The sequence below is a fragment of the Anabas testudineus genome, chromosome 22 (genome assembly GCF_900324465.2).
Source record: "Anabas testudineus chromosome 22, fAnaTes1.2, whole genome shotgun sequence".
In the NCBI taxonomy this organism is placed as follows: Eukaryota; Metazoa; Chordata; class Actinopteri; order Anabantiformes; family Anabantidae; genus Anabas; species Anabas testudineus.
The window spans coordinates 9,505,166-9,531,861 of NC_046630.1; the positions used below are offsets into that span (position 1 = coordinate 9,505,166).

Consider the following 26,696-nt stretch of genomic DNA (forward strand, 5'->3'; position numbering starts at 1 on the left):
TAAATGCGTCATAGGTGCGCCTAACGCAACCCTCAACCTCCGACAACATTCTCAAAAGTGGCCTGATTATATTTACATGGCCAGTGTAATGGATTACATTACACGGTCCAGCTGCTGCTGTGTCCACGCCTTGAATTCCTCTACATGTTGCTGGTGTGGTGTGCTCACCACAGGCCGTGCGCCTTTTCCTGCGAATAACGCGTGTAGGTAAAACTATGAGGGAAGTTATGAAGCCTGAAAGCTGAGGCACCTTTCACTTAGTATCTATTCCTCCAGGTAAGGAGGAGTTGGTGGGGGTGGGAGGGAGGGCTCTGAGCTCCTGGTCGAGTCTGACAGTGCCGAACTATTGGCTGACAGCAGGGGGACTCTTACCTGTACCTGGAAGAAGGAGTGCCATTCGTCATCGTCCGACTCCAAATCAGTATCAACTTTTCCTTCTTCCAACAGCCCGGAGAGGTAGAAATCGGCCAGGACGGCTGGAAACTGAAAGAGCGACTGCAGCAGGACTCCGAGCATGGAGCCTATCACGTCGTGGAGCGAGGGACGAGTCAGCGAGTGGCTCCAAGGTGAGGAACATATCGCGCTTCTGTCCTGAGACTTGATCGCCTCACAGGTACTTTTGGCTCGGACGGTAGAGTCAGAAATAGAAGCGCCGCACAAATCCTCTTGGAAGTGAAAGGTGGAGGTGGAATGAGGAAGTGGCCCGAGCCGAGGGAGAAGTCACGGCAGCCTTGTTCTGATCACTGTCAACAAGTGAGGTGGTTTCAGCACAAACACCACAGCTGTGTATTTGTGGGACATGCTGCGTTCACGGGACTGATTGGATAATGTCTTCTATTAGGACACAAGGCCATACACAGAAAATACTACCCAGCATAGTAGGAAGTACACGGATTACTGCTCTCATGTGTAGTTGGGAATATTTAAATATGGGCTTAGAGTAAAGGTGAGCTATGTTACAGGACAGGTTTATGTACACCTGGGCCAGGTACAGCATTGCAGTACCACCTACATACTGTATATACGTCAGTAATACACATCCAGTAATTTCCAGTAGTAACTCAAGGGGCCTCTCTGAGTAATGAGTAGACTTCTTTTACTGTATTTTGACGAGTCTAGTTTCACTTTTAAGTAAAATGTATTCACACTATACAATGAGTATATTTATAGTGTAGTATAGATATTTTAAAAGTCTTCTTACATGTAACAAAGAAACATGCTTTTATTTTGAAGTACTATATGACTAATGTATTATCTCAAACACTTACACAGTCAAGCTATAAAATACAACATACTTAATTCAGGATACTATTAAGCCTCACTGATCTTCTGCCTGTGTTCGTCCATGCTCACTCTGCATGCGCCTGCCTGTACAAGCATGTGTCCTCCTGACCACGTGAGCTCTCTGTTGATGCCTGTGCCCTGCATGTGGTTGAAATATTTGTGTCCTGCGTCCAGGTCTGGATGCCCCCTTGCATCAATACCCGGTCTCCGAGTGGCATTTGTCAGGTTTGGATCTGCTCCAGTTGACTTCTCAGGACCTGGAAAAGTTGGGAGTCCAGAAGATTGGACACCAGGAGCTCATACTGGAGGCTGTGGAGAAGCTCTGCTCTCTGGTGAGGGAGGAAGCTGAATCATGTGTGTCCGTGTACAACATGCGACCAGGTGTTTTCTGTAAACAAGCTTGTTTGTTTTGTGTTTGTTTTGTATTCAGAGAGCTGTGATCTGGGTATTTACTTGGACTGCACCATATAGTCTTGACCATGATATATTGTGATATTTCCTCCCCATGATTAGAATTAGTTAGGGACAATATAGCTGCATGCTGACGTGTTTCCATACACACCATAACATGTGCAAGTCACATGAGCATACAGACACAACAAGCATGGTGGAAGGCAGAGGCCAAAGACATGCTGCACAGAGGGATTCGGGTGCATTATTAAAATAATATATCAAAGATACTGCTGTGAAAGGCATATTTTAGCTACTCAGTTAGGTTTAGCATTTCTTAGTGTTTACGCTCAGTAATTACTGAACAGTCATCTACTTGTCTTGCAGTTCTGTGTGGTCTGAATCTGGGGTGCAGATCTACTTTTTTCAACCATCACATTGTTTTAGGCCATGCTTTTGTTTGCACAGCGAAACCAGCAGCTTTTGGATAAATCCAGCCAAAATACACGAAAACCGCTCTTATTGCTATACGGGTCCCGTTTCACTGAAATACTTTCAGCTTTTAGTAACAACACAATTTTGAGTTCACTTTCATTTTAATATCAAAACTGCCCCTAGTCAAGCATATCCTAGTAAAATTGTTACTTTATTATTTTATAACCGACATCAAACCACAAGTCATGCTTCCGCTGCAACACAAGTGGATTTAGAATACAAGAGCTTGTGCTCAACACTTCACATGCTAATTTCTAGGAAAGTTCACACTGGACTAAAAAACACTCCCGCCTTCTCTTTGATTCTCGATGCCATTTTCTTGTACTGCCTAATTAATTTCCCTCCCTGTCCAATTTCGAGAGGGAGTTTTAGGACACTTAAATAGTCGCGTTGGTGTGTGTGGGGGGGTGTTTGTGGGTTTCCAGAGTGGCTTTTGTTTCATTGGAAGGACTAATTGAGCAGGACAGTACCAGGCAAGGTTCCAGCTCTGGTGGTATAACAGCCTGCGAACATCAGACTAAAGCTCAGGCTGGTTAAACTGCTTGTTGTTGAATTATTGAACTAACTGCAGTACTGATTGAAACGGCCACTGCAACATTAACATTTTAGCCAAAAGGCTGGAGGCTTGGAGCAAATTGTTTGAATATGGTGTCCCAATATCAAAAGCTTAATATAGGGGTACCTACTGTATCTAAAATTGTTGAACGTAAGACAAGATTACAACCCACACACAGAATCACAGTTTTGTTTTTAACCTTGATTACAGTGTGTATGTGCGTACGCATGTGTCTGCCTTGCTTCCTCTCCGCGCTCTCAGTCTTGATGCTGTGTGAAGTACTAACACTGTGCCCATTCATAAAAAACAACCATCAGACACTCACATGGAACAGACCAAACATATTCCAGTACACAGTTACATAATTAACCTCTGCAGTGTTGAAAAGGCCATGAAAAATTCATGGCCACTTGTTGACAGAGGATTGTTCCAGCTGGTTGATGGGTACAAACAAAGGCTGACCAGTCTGAACCTCTTGACCACTGATGAGTGAGTCATTACAATAACCTGCTTCTTGTTCTCTGTCTGTGGAGACTCGTGTCTCATACTGTGCACAACTCTGTCATGACAGGCATATGAAAGAGACACTAGTTATGATTAAGTCTGCTTGTTAAAGGATCTTAAAAGTTTTGTGTGTTAGATTTCCACTGTATCACATACTGTACAGTACCAATATCATGCTGTGATCTGACTTTATGTGTATTGTCTACATTGATGCAATAACCGTGTTTACAACTGTGATGTAAACACAATAGCTGCAAGACATTTCTGCTAGTAATAGTAGACATCAAAGTTTGATGTCTGAACCTCAGTGTAGCCAAATTAACCCTAGAAATAGATTCTAGACTAGATCAGAAGGCTATAAATTACATAAAATACTGTATTTTGTCTAAGAAACATGTATGAATGTTTTGAAATTTGTTTTTCTGTATTAATTTGTCATAAAATGTGATCTGGTCTTCATTCAGTCAAGAGTATTAACAAATATAATGCGCCTAAAGTAATAACACAAAATAAATTCTGGTCTTTTATGTTTTTAGAGAGAATAGCCATAAAAACCTCATAGTGATGGTGGAATGATGATGACTGAGGATCAGATCACATTTTATGGCACATTAATGCAGAAAACAATGAAATTCACACATACTTTTTCTTACCACTATATGTTCGCTGTGTGTCTACTCTTCAGACGTATGGCATAGGTGGAGAGAGCCTGCGTGGTCTGACAGAAAAGCTGCGTGCTGTTGCCCACACCCTCCAGATGGGTATCCAGAGCCGCTGGCGCCTCAACAGCTACGATGGACGGAGCACCACCAAGCTTCCTGTTGGTGTTCTGCAGGTTGTAGTGGAGCTCATCACCTCTGCCAAAGGACTCTTCTCTCTGCTCAACAGGTTTGTAAAGAGGGAGTTATCTAACTGTTATGTATACAGCACTTCAAATTCTATTTTATCCTGCTGTTATTTTTATTCTGTGGCGTGCCTTATAAACACAGTGATGAGTATAGTTTTTGTTGCTGTCGCTGTAAAATGTTGCCTAAGAGTTCAACTAAGAGTTGTGTAGAGGTGTAGGCTGCATTTGGGAATGTTTTGGCAAATGTGTGATTCACTTCATGGTTCTTGTCAAGAAAGCGGATACCTTACCTTACCTTCATACAAGTGTCCTTTCCTGTTTGGTGGCTTTCATTTTCTCTTTCCAAGATTCTTAACGTGCCTTTGTTATTGTGTCTTTAGATACCAATGTTAAATTAAACCTTTGTGCTTCTTGTGTAGTAATCCTTTCATTTCCTTTCCAAACTTGAAATATAATCACTGTCTATCCAGGTATCAGTTTCACCAGCTCAGTGGATACACCTCTAGCAAGCACATATTCAACTATTGCAGAGATCTTGGAGAAATTGTGCACAAGGTTAGTCCATATTACTTTAATAATTAGGTGTGTAAAATTCCTTTGTGACTTATATTTACACTTGTACTGAAGTGCACAAATCTGTCCGTCTGTTGTTTTTATTCTGAATCAATAAAAACCTTTTGATTGTGCCTTTTACTGCGCACACCTCATAAAATCATTAGGTGTTTATCTGAAGCAGAACCGCACATGAGTAAACCTTGTTTCTAGTAGTGCTGTCACGCACACTAAATTTCCGAAGAGGAACTACAACCTGTTGTACCATGAGCTATTTCTTTTTAAATCAACCCTTAAACTGCAACATAAAACAGAAGCACAAACACAATCCCTGTTCCTCAGTTTACTGCAGTTTTGGTGATGCATTCTTTATCTTTACATTCCTGGCATATTTTAAATCTGCGGTACCTCGAAGAAGTCTAGGTTGAAAGTGTTGCCAAAGAGGAGTTATGGATTTTGTGTTTACCCCCATTGCAATTTTATGAAATGTCTCTGTTGAGGGAATATTTATACCTGGCTGAAGGTAGAGTGAGTGAAATGTTTTCACCAGGCAGGTAGCAGAAAGGACAGGCCTGGATATGTTGTAGTGCCTAGGGGAGGGAGGGAAGGAAGGACACGAGAAGAGGGCGGAGACTGAAAGAGGGATTGCACCGTGGCTGTAAATGACTTTTGACTCCTGTGGGAGTGCTTGCTGCAATATGTACAGCAGATCAACAGGCTGACAGAGCAGGACTACTAGCCCAGAAACAACACCAAAGTGTTATTAGAGATTAAGAGTATGACAAAGGGTAAAAAGAGGAAGAAGACAAAAAAAAGACCAGAAAGAACAGGAAGAGAATGAGAGCTCATTAGAGAGAGGTGAAGAGACAGCAAGGTGCACAGGAGCCGTGGGTGAAACCGGAGGCTCAGTATTTAGAGGAGTTTATATATAGTCGGCGTTGGACGCTTGCCCGGCACGACAGGTACAGCTCTCACCTCTTTGACTGGATCATTCTCCACAAGGTGATGTTGCTTTTGCTGCTTTTGCTCTGTGCTTCACTGCTTAAAATGGCTCAAACCTACACTTCCACAAAACAGTAAATGTTTTTTCTGGTCTGCATAGAAAATTATTCATTGTATTTTTGTTTGTTTGTTTGTTTGTTTGTTTAGTTTTATTTTTTTAAATGTTTAGATTAGATTATATAAGCTATACGAGTCATATAAAGAGAGTCGGAAGCCTACGGGAGTTTCATATGAGAAATGAAAGCCGTGGCCTCTAGGTTGGTGTACAGTAACAGCAGCATTGTTCCTATGGACGTAAAGCCACAGAGGGTAAGAAAGGAAATATGGATTTTAGAGAGTTATATAGCTTGTTGACATTGTTGGATGTTTTTGCCACTGCAAAGTGAATCACATTTGGGCCTGTGGTATTCATTGTTGGCTCTAAGCGTCAGGAGGCAAAGCACAGAGAGAGTGATTACTATTTTAAAAGCTCGCTCTCAGAGGTTGATCATCGCTTGGTCATGACTAGCTATTGTTTGCTCAATTCCTGTTTTTGAACTTTTTGCTCACCTAAAGGTAACAGTTACTGTCCAAAAAGATGCTGAGAGCATCTTGTCCAGTGTATTCAGGGCCATGTAAAGGGTTTTAGTTTTTTGTGGGCTCACTTGTTAAAATGACATTAGCCAATAAAATGACACCAGTTGGACACACGATTAAAGTTTTAAATGACTGTAGAATAATTTATTCCATTAATTAATTAATAACCCTGTTAATTTAATAACAGTAGAAATGGACAGGGTGAATTTATATCTGTAAAACCTGCATATTACCTGTACTTGCAGGTGCAAGTGTAGTTTATTAATTAAAAACCCCTTGGCAGATTAATTGAAAGGTCAGTTTTGGTCTGCTGACAATTTGTCACACCTGTTTAAGACACAAGAGAAAATGAAGCCCTCAGGCACGTTTGTCCAGGATTCATCTATCTGCAGAAACTGTCATCATAACATTATCAGCCTGCAGGCACACAGAGAGGAGGAGACTTTGTCGGAGAATGAGTTGATTCACACAAGTTTGCAGCATGGCATTAGCAGAGCTTTCACACCAGAGCCTCTATTGCTTGTTTAAGTTATCTCCCAGCTAATTGAGGCAGTTGTCATGCCCCTCCCGTGGCGGTTGACGTGTTCTCATGACGTCTTTTTCTGGAGCACTAGTTCCACAGAAGCTACACTATGTCCTTCACACTGAAAAAAAAAAGACTCTAATTTCCTGTCTGTTTTTGTATGTTCAAGCGTCTTTGTTTCTTCTTGCAGCCTTAGGGCGCTCAAGGTCAGTAGTCAGCTGGTGTTGTTGGGATCCCACACTGAAGTTGCCTAGTCAGAGTTTTGCAGTAGCCCACACTCAGTCTACTGCTTTTAACCAGCTGAGCAGCAAGCAAGAGAGAAAGAGAGGGGACTGTGGGAACTATCAGTTTGGATAAGGACTAAATTAACTGGGAGGTATAATATTAAGGTACTGTATGTGATTTTAGAGGTGCCTTCTCTGGGTGAAAACGTAACTACAAGAGACTTTAATGTTTAACCTTCAGTTGGTGCAAGTTTCCAAATCTATGACAGCTTCAGGGGCATTTCAGTTATGTAATGCTTTTATTTGGCAAGAAAATGACAATATTGGACAACAAAACACAATGAACTGCTCTATTGGTTAATTAGCAATGATCAACATGTTCATCTCTTTATTATTTTTGTGTCCATGCATGGAAGCTAAGAAAAGTGGTAAAAGGGAAAGGGGTGCATAGACAAGGACAAAAGAGGAAAACAGTATAGTAATATTTGGATGAGAAAATGAAGAGAAAGTATAAAAGAGATTTAAAATAGATACATGTCACAGTATTTTTATAGCAACTCTGTGACCTGGTGGCAAATTTAAAGTATCTGCTGATCAAGTCAAGTCAAAAGTCAAAGTGAATCACAGATGCTATCATAGACTTGATAGCACTTGACTAGGCTGGTGCCTTAAGAGCAGCTGCCTGTCCACAAGAATTTCCCCAAGGAGGTTAATAAAGTATTGATTTGTAAGGCTATAGTGTACATTACTGTCGGTTACTTTGCATCCATTGAGTTAGACAACAATAAAGAAAAAAGAACTAAATCTGTTCAACTGCGTTTTATCAGCAGGCTGTATTTGCCTAAGCAGATAATAGAGTACCATTGCATCTTTGTGTGTTGGTTTTAGTTTTGTTTTGCATTTGTGTCCACACATGGCTGCATACATTCTTGTTGTCTGTTTTTTTTACAGAATGATACACCCACGTAATAGCTTGTCTTTGTTTCCTAGACAACTATAGAGGGAACAGCTTTCAGGCACAGGCCACTGTTGTAAAGCTAGCGCGCGATCAAGCCGTACAGCGTGCTCCACAACAACACGTTTCAACATATCAAGTGAAGTCTTGCTGCACGTTGACTTAGCAATGCGTAAGAAGGCAATGAAATGAATTATAGTTTTTTTACAATGCTGCAAACTACTGTAATTCTTTAACAAAATGGTGACAGAGCTGAAGGATTTCTTTTTTATTTCTATATGGATCATTTTCAACTTTCTCAGGTTCATCCTGTGTGAATTTGTTCATTTATTCCCATTGAAGCATTGTGGCTAATGTGTAACTGCTGTAGTTTCAGTGAAGTGGACCCTTAGTTTTGAATGTTGCCCTGTGGATTGAACTTCTGTTCTCAAGGTGCCCATGCCCATGCTGAACATGTTTTTATTTACAGTGAGTGTAATTCATTGTGTTTTAGTGGTGTTGTTTACTACTACTAAGCCAGAGCTGCATTTCTCTAAATGTTTTAGTTCTGTGACCTTGGACCTTTGTTTTTGCTTTAGTTGCCGGAGATCTGAAAGTGGGTTGATGTTAGGTGTAGCATATTTGTGTTGCAAAACCTGAGAGGTTCTTGTAAAAAAAAAAAAAAAACAGAGGCATTATCGTTATTATCTTACAGATGGTAAATAAATAGAATCACATAAAGATATGTTCTGAGTCAGCCTATATGTCCATCCAAAGCGCTTCTTCTGACCCTCGAGTAGCTTTGTCCCAGGTTTGAAACACTGTGACCTTTGCAAACGCACCATATACTGTATTTTTTTATATATACTGTATGTTTTTAATATTTTTGTAGGTGTGTTTGGCAGTTGTTGATATTTGTTAGATAACACATCCAAATAACACACAAAGTGATCCCTTTGTGTCTAGATGTCATCCTCAGTGTGAAACCAGTGGTGACATTTGGCTTGTGCTCTGTGCTTATGCACCATACTCTCGTGACTCGGTTTCAGTGCAGAAGTGTACCTGTCGCCCATCTCGCCCACATTACGTAGAGTCATTTCCTGTTCTTATAGTTAAAAAGAAATTGACAGGTTGTGGTGTTTGGGAGGAAACCTCAGCTATGACTCAACTAAATACAACAAAAAGCAGTGGTGTGGATATTGATGTATTTTTACTTGTACATCAAAAACAATGGTGAGATCTTGGGAAGAAAGAGGTGTTACATGCAGCTAAGCGTGTGGTTGGAGGTTTATCATGTAGAAACCTCTGTTCTTCAGCTGCCTTCCACTTACAACATGGATGTGGCTTAGTTACAGTGGCAATAAAAAGTATGTGAACCTTGGAAAATTTGTTGTTTTCTGCATTAAGGGTCAAAAAGATGATCTGATCTTCATCTAAGTCAAAAATATTAAGTCAAGATAATGGCCTGGTTTGTTTTGGTTTTAAACAGTAGGCTATGTTACAGCTAAGGTATCCATATTCAAACAAATACTGAATGAATGAAAATAGCAAAAAAAAAAAAAAAAAAAAAAAACAAGCAGACAAGTGCAATCATAACAGAAACCTCTCCCAGTCATACCCCTCCCTGCACACTTGTGTCACAGCCTTTAATTAGCCCAGAAATCCAACTGTGTTCACTGTTGATCCCTTGTTACATTTCACAGGGATTAGTTTTCCCTGCAATCCTTTATGTAACTCATCACGTTGCAGGCATTGCAAATTAGCTTATAGGCACCAATGGTATGTAGCATTAATCTATTCGATAAATATTCATTGCTGTGTAAACATCTACATCTAGTCGCTTTTAACCTCTCATCATCCTCTTTCATTGAAAGCCTCCCACTCTTCACTCGGGCTCCTAGGACACCTCAGTTGCCTCATAGCGATGCCTATAGGAACAATTAATGCTCTCCTCCCAGAAACTAGAAACTGTGACACTGACCTGTATGTTTTTGTGGGTGGTGGAGGTGCACTGGTATTCACATACAGTACTGTACGAGTATGTGTCTGCTGGTAGGGATTAGCATGGATTAGGTTGATATTACCCAGCATTACAGGTGTCCCCCTCTCTTTCTGTATTGCTTATGTACAGTATTTATATTGTTTTATATTATATATATATATATATATTTCTACAAGAGCTTTGTTTTTATTGGAGTCAGTAAAAGTCCACTACAGGGAATAATGCCCCTCTTCCCTCTGGGTGCTTGACTCACTTCCTGACTCGTGCTGTGAGGAGTAAATAGGTCACGAGTTTTGTGTCAGATTGTCCCATTTCCAAAAATCAATATTTGCATTACATATTGCATGGTGCTGTGGTTTCATTTTGGTTTTCTGCTTAGACTGATAGATGGAACTCAAGTGATATTGTTTTACTCATCCAACAGGATACCAATGTTCATGAAAAGGAAAAGGACATAATCTCCATAGTAAGTCTGCATATTGTTTATGTGTTTTTTGTCTCTTTATGTGTAATTCCTGTTGCTTCATTCTGTTGTTTAAATCTGCTCAAATTGTGTTTCCATCACTAGTGCCGTCAGTTGGTGGAAGTATGTGATGAGATCCTGAACTGCGGTTCTGAGGCGCTCCTTGCCCACACTGCTCAGCTGGAGAGCGTAGACCTAGTCCCTGTGTCACCTGGTGATCAACTGGTAAACGCATCGTCTTGCTTTTTCTCATTTTTCTACTGATTATGCTGATATTTAGCTATTTTTAAATTTAGAAAATGTCTGAGCAGGTGATAATTATATATATTATTAAATTATCTTTTTACACTGTTGTAATAGTAAAATTGCATAAAATGTTAATTTGAATTTTAAACAGAGCATTAGTGCAAAATAGTAGTATTAATGGCATAATTAAGCCATTTTACAAGCAGAAGCCCAAATATTTCTAGTCTCAGCTCAGAATTTTTCTTAGGCTTTGGGAAATTTAAATAAATGACATTACTATTATATATATATATTTGATATAAATTAGTAATTAGTTGCGGTTTTATTAAGATATGCAAGAATTCAACATTTTCTGTCTCACTTTTTTGCATACAGTGTACAATATGAATAGCTATAATATTTAATAAGTTATTATTTTAAATTGAATTTGTGCCAGAATGAGTTTTTAGAAATCTGTTCATCGTCTGTACAATACACTATCTTGGTACCATTATTTTAAATGGCTTTCCCTATTCTATTCTTATTAACAAACTCTTATTCTCGGTCTTATTTTCTCTCACTCTCTGTCGTCTTCAGTATTCATTTTCTGCCTTCATCATTGCCTGGATGTTTCCATCATCATTTGGTTCCACTCACCACTTCTTTCATCTAGCTCAAGGTTTTCTCTGTGCCCACAGCTAGTCTTAGCTCACTTGTCGCTAATGTAGTTGTTCATAAACAACTTACTGTTCCTGTCTTTTCTCCTCTCTTAATGACTTAGTTTTCAGTTGGTACACCGTATGCAGTGATCATATTTTCCTTTTATGTGTGTTAACATCACCCAGTACTCTCCTTTCCCTTTGTGTACTTGGTCCATTAGTAAAAATCTCTTCTGTTAGACAAAATGAAAGTAATGTTCCCATACAGTGGTGCTCACTCGCTACCTAATCATGTACAGTGCGTCGTCTACAAATGTGTTTTTTCCCCATATCATTACATAGGATGCTGTAGACAAGCATTCACTTCGTCTGATCTGTGTCTTTGAATGCCTAGTTGTGTGTGTATACAGTATGTGTGGGATCATGTGTGTAAAGGTAGGTTTTAGTGAAACTGTGAGATTAATTCTTCACAATGTTGTAATCAACATTAGAACGGGATTATTTTTATAAACATTGTCAACAGTTAGCAACAAAGCCCGATTATCCTCAGTGAACAGAGATAAAATTAAGAGCATCACTAATAAAGATGTCTGCTTTCCAAAACCATTGAGAGGAACGGAAACTACAGACAGAGAGGGAAGTGAGAGGCAGTAAGAATGATCATGTACTGTATGTACACTGAATGTATAAAACATGATGTACACGTGCTCAATAGATTAGGTAAATGTAAATGAATGAATGTCACTTCCTCAAATTTAGTCATTACAGTCATAAAAGAGAATATGGAGTTTAAGATAATCTTATTCTTATAATTGGTGATAATTAGGATGTGGTCCACAGTGATTTATACATACAGTGCTAGACCATGACTAACAAAAGAGTGACTCAGTCTATTAGCTTGTATGCATTGCTGGCAAATGTCTTAGCTTAAAGTGCAGCGAGTCATGATTTTTATGCCTTCACAGAAGCATAAAAGACCTATGTTTGGAGAAAGATACAGTTAAATGTTTAAATATTACGGTGTTAAACTATATTATTGCCATGGTAATACCTTAATCCTTGATTCGACAAAGTAAAATAATGGTTTATAATACAGTAACATGTAATAATGTCAGTATAATATGTTTAATATTTACAACTGTATTTTACTAAATTTTTCAAGTTATTTTGCTGGGAGTTCTTCTTGCTCATTTATGTTTCTGTTGTCACGTCAGTTATATTGATTATGTGATCCAGATTTTTTAGGACGTGATTAGTTGGCTGTCCTCATGTCCATTACTTAAAAGAATTAATCATGGCAGGCTGACGGGTAATCAGAGGCCGTCACATCTAGAGATACATGAATCTTTATATTTCCATTCTGATGACTCATTTTGACTTAGCAACAGAAACAATCATGAGTTTCTAGCACACACAGGTTCATAAGAATAAAATGTAAACAACAAGTTTTTGTTTCTTTTTTATTTCAGGGGATTGAGATAACATCCAGTGGCTCCAGTAACCACTATGTGACTGGCACTGCTGCTGAGGTCAGACTCTTTCCCATTTACTTCTGTTACTGCTGACTCACAAACCACAAATGGTTAATCATCACTCGTAGCTCACTGCTCCGAGCCAAGCTTCACTAAGACCTCTCCTCCTTCGAAACTCACCTGTCAAATGCAAAAATCATTCTTTAACCAGTCGGGTGTCGAAAGTGTCAGAGTGCAGTGTTACACATACTGTCACAAGCTGTGAGCCTGTGGGTCTGGTCTGTCACTTATTTCTGCTGGAGATAACACGTTTACACTTGTTTACATTTCTCCCTGGGACTTAATCACATACAACAGAAAATGGAAGTGTGTTTTTAGTAATGTAAAGCAAAAATCATCATCAGCTCACATATAGGTTTCTGACAGTAATTTTTTTTTCATGATAATCACTACACAGTGATGTGTGTGACTCCAATTCTGCACATTTAAAGTATGAAATTTTAATTCAGATTCGTTTATTATGAAAACACAAGCTTGGTACTGGGGAGAAATCCCCTTGTAAGTATTTGCCGTGTGACTGATTATTTTTAGCTGTAGGCTTATATTTCTTTGCTCCACCGCTTTGAAATCGAAACTGATCTGAGTCCTTGTGCTGCAAAAGGTCTGTATTATAAATATCTAATTAAGGCAGCTCGTCCCAAATGCTGCAGAGCACATGAAAACAATCAGTACATGACACATTATGTGCTCATATCATAAACATCTACGCATGTGCATTAGTTGTCAACTGTCATGCTTTATTTCTGTTGAACATACCCATAGTAACTGACTATGTACTGAAGCACAGTTATCTACCGCATAGTGTTTATTAGCTATAGTAAAAATGCTGATTTACCGTTGTGTGCTTGTTTTGTTTGCATATAAATGGATTTGACTTTAGAAATACTTTTCTGAGAAAAATAATGTCATCTCATGGATGGAGAACAGATGTATTTCTGGGAAAGCCAAAGACCAGGGAGATCAGAGGCTCGTAAAATAAACAAGGGAGCAGTGGAAGGATGGAGGAGAGTTTATCAGCCAGATTAAGGAGAGCTTGTGAAATGAGTGTGAGGATAGCTCTCCTGTGGGATGGATAGATGGAGATGTTATGTTTCCATGATGTCAACAACAAAGTACTCTAGGCTCCCCTGCTACTGCAGTTACATCACTGTGATTTACTACTACCAAATACACACAGTACATGCCAGTGTTTAGGATCGTTGTGCTGCCTCACACACAAATAGTTTCTGTCCAATAATAATATCATTTTGAGCATGACATTGGTGTATTTAAGTAGATTACCATCTACAACTGTTCTTATTTCTTTTAATATTTATGTATTGACTAGATCGATGTTGAAAAGATTGAATGTTAATGTTAATGTTGCATAAATGTGGTTCAACAAATCAAAATTAGAATATATTTGCATATCACTGCTTTTCTCTCGCCTTTTTTTGTCAGATGTGTTTCTGTTTGTTAGTTGTTCATATTTGTGTTGTTTGTCTCTCATTTTGCAGCCTTCTAATGATGTCGATGTGAAGATCTTGGCTGGTGATGAAGTAATTCAAGTCAATGACCAAGTAGTGGTGAGTGATACAGTTTACATGTGTATGTAATTTGGACTGCTTCTACTATTTACTGTCAGGTGTAAAGTCTGTATAAACAGTGAATCATTTCAGCTCTGTTACCTTCATGCTGGAATAATGATTTGTGTTGGTGCATCAGGTGGGCTGGAGCAGAGCAAATCTAGTGAAAAAACTGCGGGAGAATCCCAGTGGAGTGACTCTGGTCCTGAAGAGGACTCCTGGGTCAGTGCAACACAGAGACTCAGTCAAACGGCTGTCCACCACGCAGGTCAGGGATTACTAAAGTCTTTATCTTCTCACTTTTACGAGTGGTATTTTTTGTTACCTTTTGCTGGCACATTGCCTCACAGGTTTGTTGGCTAGAAAACCTGATTTAGAGCTTGTCTAATCTTGTCTAATTAAAAGAAAACCCCCGAGTGAACTGTTTTATTATTGCACACACACAATTTTAACAATCTACTAGCAAATGCCAGTGTGGGATAGTATGTAAAGAATAAAATCTTCCTTGAGTAACCTTCTCCTGCACGAGTTTCTCCGCTTCAGTTTCCTTTTAGTATCACTTGGGATCCGTTTCCATAAACAAATGCGCTCGGTAGTCCCTATGCAGACTGTTGTTGTCTCTGAATTATCTACTGCATCTGAGAGCGCACATCCACACACTGCATTTCACACCCACTTGTAACCATTACCATCGACTGTAGCTGGTAGTGGGAAGTGAAAGAACACACACTGGAGATGTGTACCTCCGCTGTCTGTATCAGTACCTTTTTTACCCTCAAATGATGCTCTGCTTTGTCAAGAGAGTCACTGAAGGCGTGTGTGTTTACCTTATTAACACATCTCCAAGGACTTAGAGTGTGTCGATGTACACTCTAAACACACACACACACACAGTTTAGCTTGTACACTCACATGCTTCTTCTTTGGATTTCATTTCAGAAGGAGGGAGAGGAGAAAGAAGAGGCGGAAGAAGACAAGTACGAGGAGGAGAATCCGAGGCACTCGATACTTGAAAGAGTAGCAGCTTCTGTTAGGTCCCTGTCTTTTAGGTGAGAGCATAAATCAGCTTTACCTTTGATAGTTAGCTGTTCCTTTAATAGTTCTGGGTAGATTAAGTGTGGCTAATATTATGATTGCATTAGGTTTTAATTTTGTTTGTATATATACAGTATATATAGGTACAGAGGGTTACATTCATTTCAGTCTGCAATGAATTCTAATTTGACAAGGTTATAATTCCTCCGTTTTTGTTGAATCATTATCATTCAGCAATGAATCACTATCATTTAGGTCATAGTGGGTGGTGGACCTGCTTTATATGAAGAGGTGTAGTCTAATGTCAGCTTGGTGTGTCTGTCCTCAAGTAGGAGGCTAATAATTGCGTACATGCAAGTACTGCACACACACAAAATGTGACTAATGTGCTTTTGGTGCACAAAGTATGAATTGGCCTTTACGTGAGAATATTAATTTTAAATATTGTAGGTTTTAAAAATTAAAAGCGAGAGATCCTAAACGGCAACTCTGTTCAACAGCTGGGAAGTGGGAAGTTTGGTTCACTAAATTACTAGAGATTTACTCAATAGAGCTGAACCTCCCATGAACCCTTTTGACCTTGTTAATCTGCCAGGGCCCGGTATGTTTGCAGTGAGGTCACAAAGTGAATGCCATAAATTCCATCGTGAACTCCCACAACCCACTGCTTACTGGAAATAAGAGAAAGGAAAAAGATGAGAAGAAGATGACGAGGTGATGGTGAAGGTGTTGTGTAGAAATGAAGAAACAAACACAAATAAGGAGAAGAAAAATGGGAGACGGGTAGAAGAACAGAGATGGAGAGGCAAATAGAAACAGTGTGACCAAGAAAAACATTTGGACTTTAGTCATATTTCATTCTTTAAAAAGCAATAAAACTTGTGTATACTCTGTATTTTACTGACTTTTGCTTCTTTGTCTGTTAATTGCATGATTTTTTTTTTGTTGATTCATGATTTGATGATTGTCACTCACATTGCAGAAATCATAGCCTTTTCAGAAGAACCCTGGTGCACCATCAGTGAGTTGTTTTGATGTTTTAATTGCTGTTGTCCATTTTCTTCCATTACAGGAAAGCCGTTCAAGGGCCAGAGATACATCAGCAGCATATAGAACAGGAAGAATCAGGGTTGTCCACTGATGCTCTGGAAAAAAAACAACAGGGGAGGTTGTCACCACTATCAGCGACAAGTAAGAAATCAAATAAAACTTTTCACTAAAGAAAACAAAGTTCATTTCATTACCACTGTAACATTAACCCTACATCCAACGGCTCAGTTCTAATAGAAACCCCTTCGTTATGTTTGATCCCCTGCCTCTGAGGACTCTCTGCATGTCCCTGCAGTGGAGGCTGTGATTGATGCATGTTTTAATTATCTTCCTACAGCCTGTACAAAGGATTTTTTTTACTGTTTAGCCTCAAATTGTGTGTCTCGTTCTCTTCTCTAATCACTTTTATTCATCAAAATAACTGTTGGTTTTGTGTCATTAAAAGCATTTCAAAGTGTAAAAACTAGGAAATGACAAAATATAACAAGTTGGGACCCAAATTCAGACTGAACTAGGAGGCAGAGAGGATCAAAGCACAAACAAAACATTTTATTTTTATGAACTAAACAGGTCGGCTCTAAATTCAGAAAAACAAAAACCACAAGGTAAAAAATAAGAAAAACTACACAACAGAACTAAAAAAGCAAAAAAAAAGCTAGAGGCACTAGGTAAAAATATCACAAGCCAGAAGGGTCGGGCAGCATAGTCCATAATACAGAGAGGCAGTTTAACGGGGGAAGCGACTGAAGGCATCAAGCACAACAAGTTAGAAACGAGGGAGTGAAACTCAGTGGTGTATATGCTAGTGCTCTAATTACTGCTGCGAGAGAGTGTGTGTCAGAGAACAGAGGGCGGGGAAACACTGGGGGTCTGAACACCTGAAGGCCGAGGAGAGGAGTGAACATAAGACCAAAACAGGACTCAGGGCAGAACTGGGACAAAGACATTGTTAGCTTATTGGGTTTATAATCATTTGTACCATGAACACAGTGAGCAGTAGTGCTTAAGCAGAGCACAAAGTGCAAAGGGCACAATGTCTGTTTGGTCGGCCATAGTGTGTTATATAATGATATAGTAAATGAAGATTTGCGAAGATTTATAGTAACTGTCGATTCTACATTTTCTCAGGAGATTTCGAGGGTTTGGAAACTTTAAGGCTCTCACCAAAACTTAAAAGAGAGCAGTCATCTTCACTCAGAAGTCTTTCACCCCTGCGATTAGGGTCTTTCAGAAGTCCTTCACCCCTGAGATCAGGATCTTTCAGAAGCCTTTCTCCACAGGGAGGCAACCACGAAACAGCGAGCATCAACTCCTGCCCTGAAATGGTGGGACACACGGTGAGATGAAGTGAATGAAGCTGACCACCAGAAATGTACTAAACTAGAATTAAACACTGACTGAACTCTGTCAAATCTTTTTAGGGAAATAAGGACACTAAGAAGAGCTCCACAAAAGGTAGTGCAATGGTTACTTAAAAAATAAAATACTAGCTAGAAAGAAAAGAAAACAGGCATAATCATAGCCTGGCAAATGATGATCCCTGGTTGTAATTTGTTAACAGGAATGTCGACAGCTCTGAGTCGGCGCCGCGTGTCCTGCCGTGAGCTGGGCAGTCCTGACTGTGACGGCTGGCTGTGGAAGAAGAGAAAGGAGAGCAGCGTCTTCATCACCCAGAAGTGGCAGCGTTTCTGGTTCATCCTCAAGGGGCCGTCGCTATATTGGTACACCACCCAACAGGTGGGCACATACTGTAGGGCTTCAGAGCCACGGCACCGGCGTCCTGTCCTTTAATCATCCAGCATAAAAACAGTACTATTGTTCTAGTATTTTACTGTGTTCAGAATAAGTACATGCTTAAATAGAGTATTAGAAGTATTTATAGATGTGGAGGCTTCTTAGGGAATGTCATTCAGAGACAAATAAGGATAATATTTCACAATTTGTAAACTGCATTGTTATTGTTTATGTATGTGTCTGTACAGGCTGAAAAGGCAGAGGGTCTGGTGAATATAGCCAGCTACACCATAGAGAGCGCTGGAGAGCACAAGAGAAAAAAGTAAGGATGAACATTTGATCTAGGAATATGTGAGTCTTTGTTTGTTGGTAGGTATTATGATCCAGTGTTGAAATGTCTTTTAGACGTAACTGGACAGTTTGAAACAATGTGTTGTGTTGTTGTCCCTGCCCTCAGTGCAAGCTCTGTTTAGGCTTTGTGCGTGATATTCTCCATATTTAAACGGAGTCAATGAATCTTATCGCAGCTGGTAAATGAGAAAGGGCATGAAACTTTTCTCGCTGTTTGTGTATTTATGGCGCCATGATTGATGGGTTTTAATTTGTCTGTGATGAGGTTCACTTCATGCTCTCTGTTCTCTCCCCACCAGCGTGTTTAAAATGTTCCACCAGCGATTTCAGAACTTCTTCTTTGCTGCCGAAAATGTCACTGACATGAGCAAGTGAGTTGGAGGAAATGGAACCTCAAACCTTTTTCCGTCTGTTCTTTTCTATTTCCAGATTCAAAACAGAGGGTGGTCTGGTTATCCAAGTGAAGCCAGCACTACATTTGTTATATAAATGACCTGTTTTAAAAGAAGTAATGTATAATGACTGTGAAGACTAACTACTGTAATAAAAGCATCCAGATTGGGTCCCTGTCATGGGTCCCTGTCATCATTAGTGATTTGTTAAATGTATCTGTTGGTATAAACTGCCCCCTACAGGGGACCTTTTGTGTTTGTGCTGTTTTGAGTAATGATCATTTATGCCGATGCTTAAATGTATTGTAGCCTGAGTTTCAGAAATTGTATTAACTTGAGCTTGTTATTTTATTTTCCAGATGGATCAACTGTCTCATTACAGCCATTCAGAAGCACAAGAAGTTACACAAAGGCCCAGCTAGTGAAGAAGGTAAGCTAATATTGAACTTCTATAGTGAAATCCACAGATATCCTTGGCATCATTTAGCATCTGAACATACCGCTTTAATTGATTTTTTGGTCAAAAATGTTGTATGAACAACTGTTTTTATAAATAAATCCTCAATTGTAGTGGATGAAAAATCAATAAATATTGATTATTTATTGATGACAGTTCGAGGATAACATAGGATGAAGCCGAACAACTGTTGCTATGGTTACCTGCATTTTGGTCCATGATTTTAACCTGTCCACATTTTGAAGGTTGAATGAATGTAGAAAGTTGAACTCACAGTCGTATTGTTACCAAACTGAATTAATGTCATTAATTAAACCGCTGTGTTAATTTGTGAACAGAGTGTTACAGTGAGACTGAATCAGAGGGCGAGAGATCACCTTCACCACGCAGAACAAACAAGGACAAGGTTAGAGCTTTGCACAATGACAAATGCACACACGTGACACCGGGAGTATCTCTCTATTTACTAGGTGTTTTATGATGTGCTTCAGAAAGTGCAGTCCAACACTCTGCCTCGCCCCAAAGGGAAAATGACCAAAGGGCCATCGCCGATTCTTCCAACAGGGGGCAGCAAAGGAACAGGTATAATGTGTTTGGCTGCTACTCAACTTTTGTCTCTCTCCTCTGCTGCTGCTAATTTTCCATTTGAGTGAATAATCTTTATGATCTGTGAAGACTAAGTGTTTGTCATTTTCACCATGACATGTTGTTTTCTTGACTTTACCCTCTGGATATTTTCCCAAGCAACTGTCAACAAATGGACACTTTTTAACAGCTTCATGCGTGACGTTGTTCATTAAACGCCGCTGCCCTGTTGCGTTTTTAATTCTGTATTTTTCCTCCTGTCTCTTTCATGTCTGTTATTTTTCTTCCTGTTCTTGTGAAAAGCTGGCCCTGTAGATGAGATGAGCATGATGTTAAACAACATAAAAGAAGGAGGAGTTTCCCTAACTGGCCACGAGCAGCCACTTACACATGACCAATTCAGGAAATCATTTATACGACGCAACAAGAATCCTGTCATCAATGAAAAGGCTCACGCACTGCGGGCCTTGCAGAGCACTCTTAAGGTGAGCAGAAAAGAAGGCTCAGGTTACCAATGATAAACAGAACATCAATGTTATCAGTTTTGTAATCAGTTTCCTGATCTCTGGGTAATAAAGAAATGATGTAAATGCACACCTCTGTGGAACATTTTTCATTTGAAGGAAAAAAAGGTTGTTTTTCTCATTCAGTCAAAAGCAAAATTCATGTTTAAGTATGTCTGCGTGGTCACTGATGCCTCATTTTGTTCGACAGGCAAAAGAAGCAGAGCTGCAGCAGATCAACAAGGTCCTGGAGGAGTCTGATCTGACAGCCTCAAAGTATCGTCAGTGGAAGGAGCAAAATGAGGAACTTTTAGCAGATATTGAGAAACTATATGCACTCAAGACCTCCAAAGCAGGGGACAAAGCAGCGGTGCAGGGCACGTCTACTGAGGAGGTTGCCTTGGAAACCGCTGCTATGGAAACAGCCAACACAGAGACTGAAGGTGCATACAGACTGAGCCTCAGCGATGGTGAGCAGTTAGTGGATGCAGAGCTCTCTGATGTCTTCGTGGATGTCCCACCGGGTTCTCCAAGTCCAGGCTCCAGTCCAGTGTTAGAACTGTCTCTGGGATCTCTGCAGGACTCCATAAACAAACAGCTGAGTGAGATGGCAGAGAGTGGAACCTCTGTTGACAACTACTTCTACATTTAAGAGAACACCGGGAGCAACCATACCAACGCAAAGTTGCTCTGTTTACTAAAAATCCTGACAAACTGAAGACGTGTGCGCAGTGTGAGCGAGGTTAAACCTGCCTCTAAATGAATCAAGTATGTGTCAGTGGAATTTGTTGTCTTTCTTTTTCTATAGGAACCAAATTTAGACTTATACTTGTTCACAACAAATCTGAGTTTACAACAGAGGAGAAGAACAATTTTACCAAGTGTCAGTCTGAGTTCAGTTTTTATTTATAGGATTATAAAGCTAAGCTTGTTCTGCTTATGATGAAAATATCAATTCGATTTTTTTGTTAAGATTAGAAAAATAATTTGTAATATAAGTTATACCTCTTGTAATTTTATATGTAAATGCAGTGTTACTATAAATACTGTATGTATTTGTTTATTGACATTACCTTAATAAAGGTAAACATTTTAAATATTTTGCACAGAAAATATACTTCAGAAACACAGTTGCTGTACTCTTGTTGCTCCTTTTTAAGCACCGCAAATAATGCAAGACTCCCCTTACTTTCTACATTTTCTGTCCTCTGTTTGAGCCAAATTCAACATATTGAACTTTAATCTCAACTAGATATGTCTGTTCACACCAGATTTGTCATCTGCTAAATGATGTTGTTTCCTTTGGGGAGAAGAGAAGTGAATTATTCACTCTTTCTTCGAGCCACCATCTCTGGTGGGTCATTTTCTGCTAATCAATCCAGAAGGCTCCAGAAGGAGGGCTGTGGCCATCTTTGCCCCTCAGCTATGTGTCGGGGATTTTGAATTATAGTGCAATACTCAAACGCTCCAAGCTTTTGTATGTTTAGGTGTAACAAAGCTGTTCACATGCAGTGTAAATAATGATATCTGAAATTGCTGTCACACTAGAGCAATGCCAATCTTTGTTTCATCCCTGACATCTGTTTACAGGGTTTTGTTTCATTTAAATCTACCTTAATCTGCTTCTTCCCATAATTTCATATAAAACAGTAATGGTGAGATACTGTTCAAATGTTTTATTCAATGCAGAATGCACCACCATGTACAAACACAATATGCCAATTTAACACCAACAAATCATTTACAAAGAATAAACGACACCCTGTTGAACACCCTCCTCCTCAGACATGTTTTTCACTGCTGACATCAGTGAGGGTATCATACAAAGATTTAAAATAGACCAGGAAATTGGCAGGTTGTTTGCAATGTGTTCATAATAACCTGAAACAAGGGTTTCATTGCTTGCAGTGACTGAATTAAAAAATGAATCAAAAGCAGAATGCACCAAAATGTATAATGACTGCATATTTAATATTTATATATTTCATAGTTGTTTACCACAATTTTGTGTTAAATAGAAAATACAGACGAAATCCGATGACAATAATCTATTTAATCTAAAACCAGCTCTTCTGAACTATTTAAAGTCATAGAATAACAAACTGCTAATCTCCTACTGTAACTCAACACAAATATTTTACATTTCACAGTTTTGTTCGGAGCCAGAAATGTCATGTTTCTTGCTAACAGTACAAAGGCATGGCTACAATGTAAAAAGGCAGCACAAAGACATACGTTAGTCGTGTTTCATTACATGTTGCAGTTAAAGGCAGCAGGAACTTTAGCTCTTGTCAGTCATGATGATTTCATGACTGATCTCAATATGTATTAATCTATTAAACACTTCACACAATGATCTGTCTGTTTATGTCAAGAGGCAATTACATTCATCTTTGACATTAGAGTCCAAGAAGGGGCGGTTCTACCCAAATGAAAACACTGTAGAACTGAAACATAACAAAGAAAAGATGTATTTCAGATGTATTTCAACCATCCTTAGGGGGCTAAGGCCCCCTAGTGGAAAGGTTCTGTGGTTCACATTCATTTTGTTATGTGGCAGATTCTTTAGCTGATGAGGTGGATGTGACTTTAGGTGTCCACATTTATTCATTTTTACGCAACCTTTTCACACTCTAACAGCTGACTTCATACACATCTGTGTCAGACTTGGTGATATCTGGACACGAACGGCACGCAGGGCACACAGGTAGGTCTCGGTAGGACGGGCAGGTTGAGCATCTCGGACGTTTGAAGCTGAACAGCAGAGCGCTTCCTCCCAGCACCTGTAAACATGCACCCAGCCACCCAAAGTAGAGCGAGCCGGCCGGACGCAGGCTGAGGTGGGGGAACCTGGGGTTACTAATGCCCTGGCTTGGATCTGCTATCCCCAGTCTTCTCAGGTTGTGGGTGTACACGCCTAATGCAGTTAGGCTCAGCATCCCAGCCATCACCACCAGGAGTCCACCTGTAGCTGCCACACCTCTCAGAGGTAGATCCGTCCAGCACCTCACCCCAATACAAGCCAGAACAATACCAGTGCCGCCCAGGAACAAGGAAGTCAAGACCAATCCTTGTGCAAGGCGAACCCGAGGGTCTCTCTGATATGGACCTGCTACAGGCCAGCACTGCTTCAGCTCTGAGTGCTCCACCTGCAGGCAGCTTTCCCAGAGTCCGTCAGTGCGCAGTAAGAGCAGAGCTTCCGCCGAGCCAGATCTGATCCCCATTTTTCGACCTTTCATTCCAGACCGAAGAAAGGACCCCTGCCCTGTCATGCCCAGTCGGGTTTGTCCCTCCCTCCACTGAGGGGTGATGGCTGCAGTGAAGACAAGGACCAATCCCAAAGGGGCAAAGACAATCCCCATCACCATGGAGGCTGGAGTGTGCATCGTAAGTGGTCCTCCCCGATTGTCTAGGAAACCTCTGAAGACATATAACTATTTTGTTTTCTGTAAAAATAAATCAGTGTTTATCCAGTGTGGGTACATCCAAAAGACAGATGCCAGTGGCTGCGTCTCCTCCAGACTGGATCGCTGCTTGTTATTATCATTTGTTAGAAAACAGCAGATCCATTCTAGGAAAAGACAACACAAAGGTGAAGATGAAGAGGATAAAATGTGTTTCTCACAGTAAAGAGAAATCCAGTCATGCCTTAGACACTACTATTTAACTGTGCCCACAATACAAACACCTTCAACGTTAAAACATTCCCTTAGCATTAGCAAAAGCTAAGAAGGTCAGTTCATTCAACTGAAAGCTCAAAAGCTTAATAAAGAGTTCATCCATTACCTTTTCCTCGTAACTCTCCTCTCACATTAGCAGCAAAAGAGCAAGGTTTAGTCCACAGGATCCAGATGTGTGTGACAGTCTGAAGGGATGGAATAGAGAGGGAGACAGAGATAGAGATGTGAGAAACAACAAGCGCTCGAGCAGCTGGAGAAAACAGAAGGTCTGGCTTCACTGCTCCAGCGGTGGACAGGAAAAGACTGAACGGTCGATGCCTGTCACTGTTGCTAGGATACGATCATCTGGGAAGTCTCAGTGTGACAGGGCGTGTGTGTGTGTGTGTGTGTGTGTAGCTTTATTCATCACAATATTTAGTTTGCCTCCACTCTGTATAAGGTCTCATTGCCTTGTGTGTACACAAATACTGGCATGCTTAAGTTGGGCTGTGTGTACTTTGTGTGCACGTGTCGTGCTGTTTTCTCAAAGCTTGACGACCGATGACCAGCTACGACCTTGGAAGGATCCAGTTCAGTTAGTAATTATGTCGGGCCAGCGTCTGAATGCAGAGTGAGTCCGGCTGCATCGTCTCGGCTTGGAGGAGAAATGTCCTCAGGCAGAGAAAAAGAAAAGACTAGTTTCGTTTGTTCTACACTTTTCCATCGACTCGGACATTTTCAGTAGCACATCTATTTTTCACTCAAATTTGCTTTTGTGATGATAAAATATAGGCTAAATATGCAGTTTTTGAGTTTCCTGTGATTAATTTGAAAGACTTAGTTATTATTACTTGTAAAGAATTAAAAATGACAAAGCAATTTGACTTGTTCCTGCAGTTTCTATGAGTGGATTCAATGCAAGGCCTGGATGTCTTAAATAGTTTTATGCTCGTTACCTTTTACCCACTGACAACAAGGTTTACAAACTGCTGAGTTGTAATGACTGAACTAGTCTTCAGTATGATGTGCATCCTACAAAAAAAATTAAAAATCTTTGTAGCAGCTGGCTACAGAAAGTATCATTAACTGATATAGGCACGGTTTGATTAATGATCTAGCAGGAATTTCAATTAGAGCTAAGAGGCAGTGTGTGTGTGACGGTGAAATGCACCTGCTTGAATGGTGCTACTGCAGTTTTGCAATGCAGCATAAAGTATTGCAGAGGATGCTCAGCCTATTTCATTTATTTTGGTATATTTGACATGATTAATAGTACTTTTCTCTGAAAGGGGCCACTGGAGAGCTGATGACATTTCACTTGAGAAGACGGACCTGATTTAATGGGAACGCCTGAGTACTGAGAATTTGCATATAGCAATATGTAGAATAGACCAGTCACGTTCCGATGCCCTGACAATTCAAGTCAGTTGGGATGGATAACTTGTGGCATGTGGTCTCATAAACACATACTTGTCTTCAAGTGTCACCTGTGCATACTATTACTGTATCTGCCAACATTGTGGACTGGGTTGTAAATATGATGGTATTTCTTGTTCTGCTGCCAGACTTCTTTGACGGGAAAGAGAGATGACAGACAGGAGAACAGGAGACCTGCCACACCTGTCAGATCATCACCATCGCCCTCAGAAGTCAATGCTGCATCATTAAGTCTCACCTCAGCGAAAGGTGAAGGCGTTTTGGTGCAAGTGCACCACTTGTTATTGTTGTTATGGTAATCTGGTCATTATGCTTTTTGGTTTTCAATCAAGTTTCTAAAATATAGTTTTTTAGTATAAAGCTTTTGCAAAGACAGGTTATATAATAGCAGGTACCAGCAAAGCCCTTTTATTGCTGTCTGTCCGTGACGATTTGAACGCGGGGACTTTCCGCGTCTGATTTATTTCGATGCATCTGCAGATTGGCGCAACACAGAAAGCGGCTTTCATGAATTAGAAATGAAGAACACACTGTAGGTTATTAATAGCCCGTCTCCAGCGAACGCAAACACTCGCACGCACACGCACACGCACAGCCACATATGAAATCCCAGTCACCTACCACTCAGGAGGGGTTGTGCGTATCTCACTGCGGATCGCCGGCTGCCTCCTTGCTGCTCCTGTGTTAGTGTCTCTGGCAGCAGATGGTGCAGCCACCTCTTCATTATTCCAGCTCTGTCCTCCTTCTCATCTATCTTTGCTTCATTGGTCTGCCCACCTGTGTGTGCGCCCTCATTTTCTCTGTCTTCATATCTGTGTTTGTCCTTGTGTCTGTTTCTTTTTCTGCTGCCTCTAAGTCCGTCTGCTTTCTTGCCTGTCTGTGTGTGCGCCTCTCTCTTTCTGACTAAGGGTGTCTGGGTTATACCTAGGACACAGTGTCTCCTGATTTTCCTTGTCAGCGTCTCCAAATAGGGAAAAGCAGAGCGCGTTTCTGTGTACACCAACTCTTCAAAACGTGTGTGGTTTGGGAGCACACAGAGCTCTGGACAGCTCTAAAATCTAACACATAATATACAGAGAATAAGACCTCTCCTCTGTGTTTCCATTATCCAATCTACCTCCAATTGCGCACACGCACACACACGCACACAGCATCTCACA

The 26,696-nt window shown here is 40.2% G+C and overlaps 3 protein-coding genes across 4 annotated transcripts in view; 1 reads left to right on the forward strand and 2 right to left on the reverse strand.

The window, feature by feature from the left end:
* The window catches only part of rps6ka1 (ribosomal protein S6 kinase a, polypeptide 1), a 42,147-nt gene extending 41,598 nt beyond the window's left edge, over window positions 1-549 (reverse strand). The window contains exon 1 of the mRNA XM_026339989.1: window positions 373-549. Within this exon, the coding sequence (XP_026195774.1) occupies window positions 373-516 (144 nt within the window). The 5' untranslated portion in view covers window positions 517-549. The remainder of the gene's footprint in view (window positions 1-372) is intronic.
* cnksr1 (connector enhancer of kinase suppressor of Ras 1) lies at window positions 431-22,210 on the forward strand. Of its 2 annotated transcripts, none has more exons than XM_026339987.1 (21): window positions 431-566; window positions 1,459-1,616; window positions 3,915-4,117; window positions 4,547-4,631; window positions 10,314-10,355; window positions 10,458-10,577; window positions 12,706-12,765; window positions 14,265-14,333; window positions 14,473-14,601; window positions 15,273-15,382; window positions 16,441-16,559; window positions 17,547-17,755; window positions 17,840-17,873; window positions 17,980-18,155; window positions 18,401-18,474; window positions 18,803-18,874; window positions 19,255-19,325; window positions 19,691-19,758; window positions 19,844-19,934; window positions 20,241-20,422; window positions 20,652-22,210. In XM_026339987.1, the coding sequence occupies exons 1-21, from the start codon at window positions 515-517 to the stop codon at window positions 21,090-21,092; spliced, it is 2,565 nt and encodes an 854-aa protein (XP_026195772.1). In that variant the 5' UTR covers window positions 431-514; the 3' UTR covers window positions 21,093-22,210. The 2 variants fall into 2 exon arrangements, with proteins under 2 accessions (XP_026195772.1, XP_026195773.1); XM_026339988.1 differs by having other exon boundaries at window positions 15,276-15,382.
* Window positions 21,027-26,414, reverse strand: si:dkey-221l4.11 (claudin-23). Its single transcript, XM_026339993.1, has 3 exons — window positions 26,158-26,414; window positions 24,227-24,305; window positions 21,027-24,011 (listed from the first exon to the last, which is right to left on the reverse strand). Exon 3 carries the CDS (start codon window positions 23,824-23,826, stop codon window positions 23,074-23,076), a length of 753 nt encoding a protein of 250 aa, XP_026195778.1. The 5' UTR covers window positions 23,827-24,011; window positions 24,227-24,305; window positions 26,158-26,414; the 3' UTR covers window positions 21,027-23,073.
* Window positions 26,415-26,696: the final 282 nt, after the last annotated feature.

Coding starts and splice junctions, on each gene's coding strand:
- cnksr1 (XM_026339987.1), top strand. CDS start 515: ATGGAGCCTATCACGTCGTGGAGCGAGGGACGAGTCAGCGAGTGGCTC. Junction 1,617..3,914: donor TGGAGAAGCTCTGCTCTCTG/GTGAGGGAGGAA, acceptor TCTACTCTTCAG/ACGTATGGCATAGGTGGAGA. Junction 10,356..10,457: donor AAAAGGACATAATCTCCATA/GTAAGTCTGCAT, acceptor TTCCATCACTAG/TGCCGTCAGTTGGTGGAAGT.
- si:dkey-221l4.11 (XM_026339993.1), bottom strand. CDS start 23,826: ATGCACACTCCAGCCTCCATGGTGATGGGGATTGTCTTTGCCCCTTTG.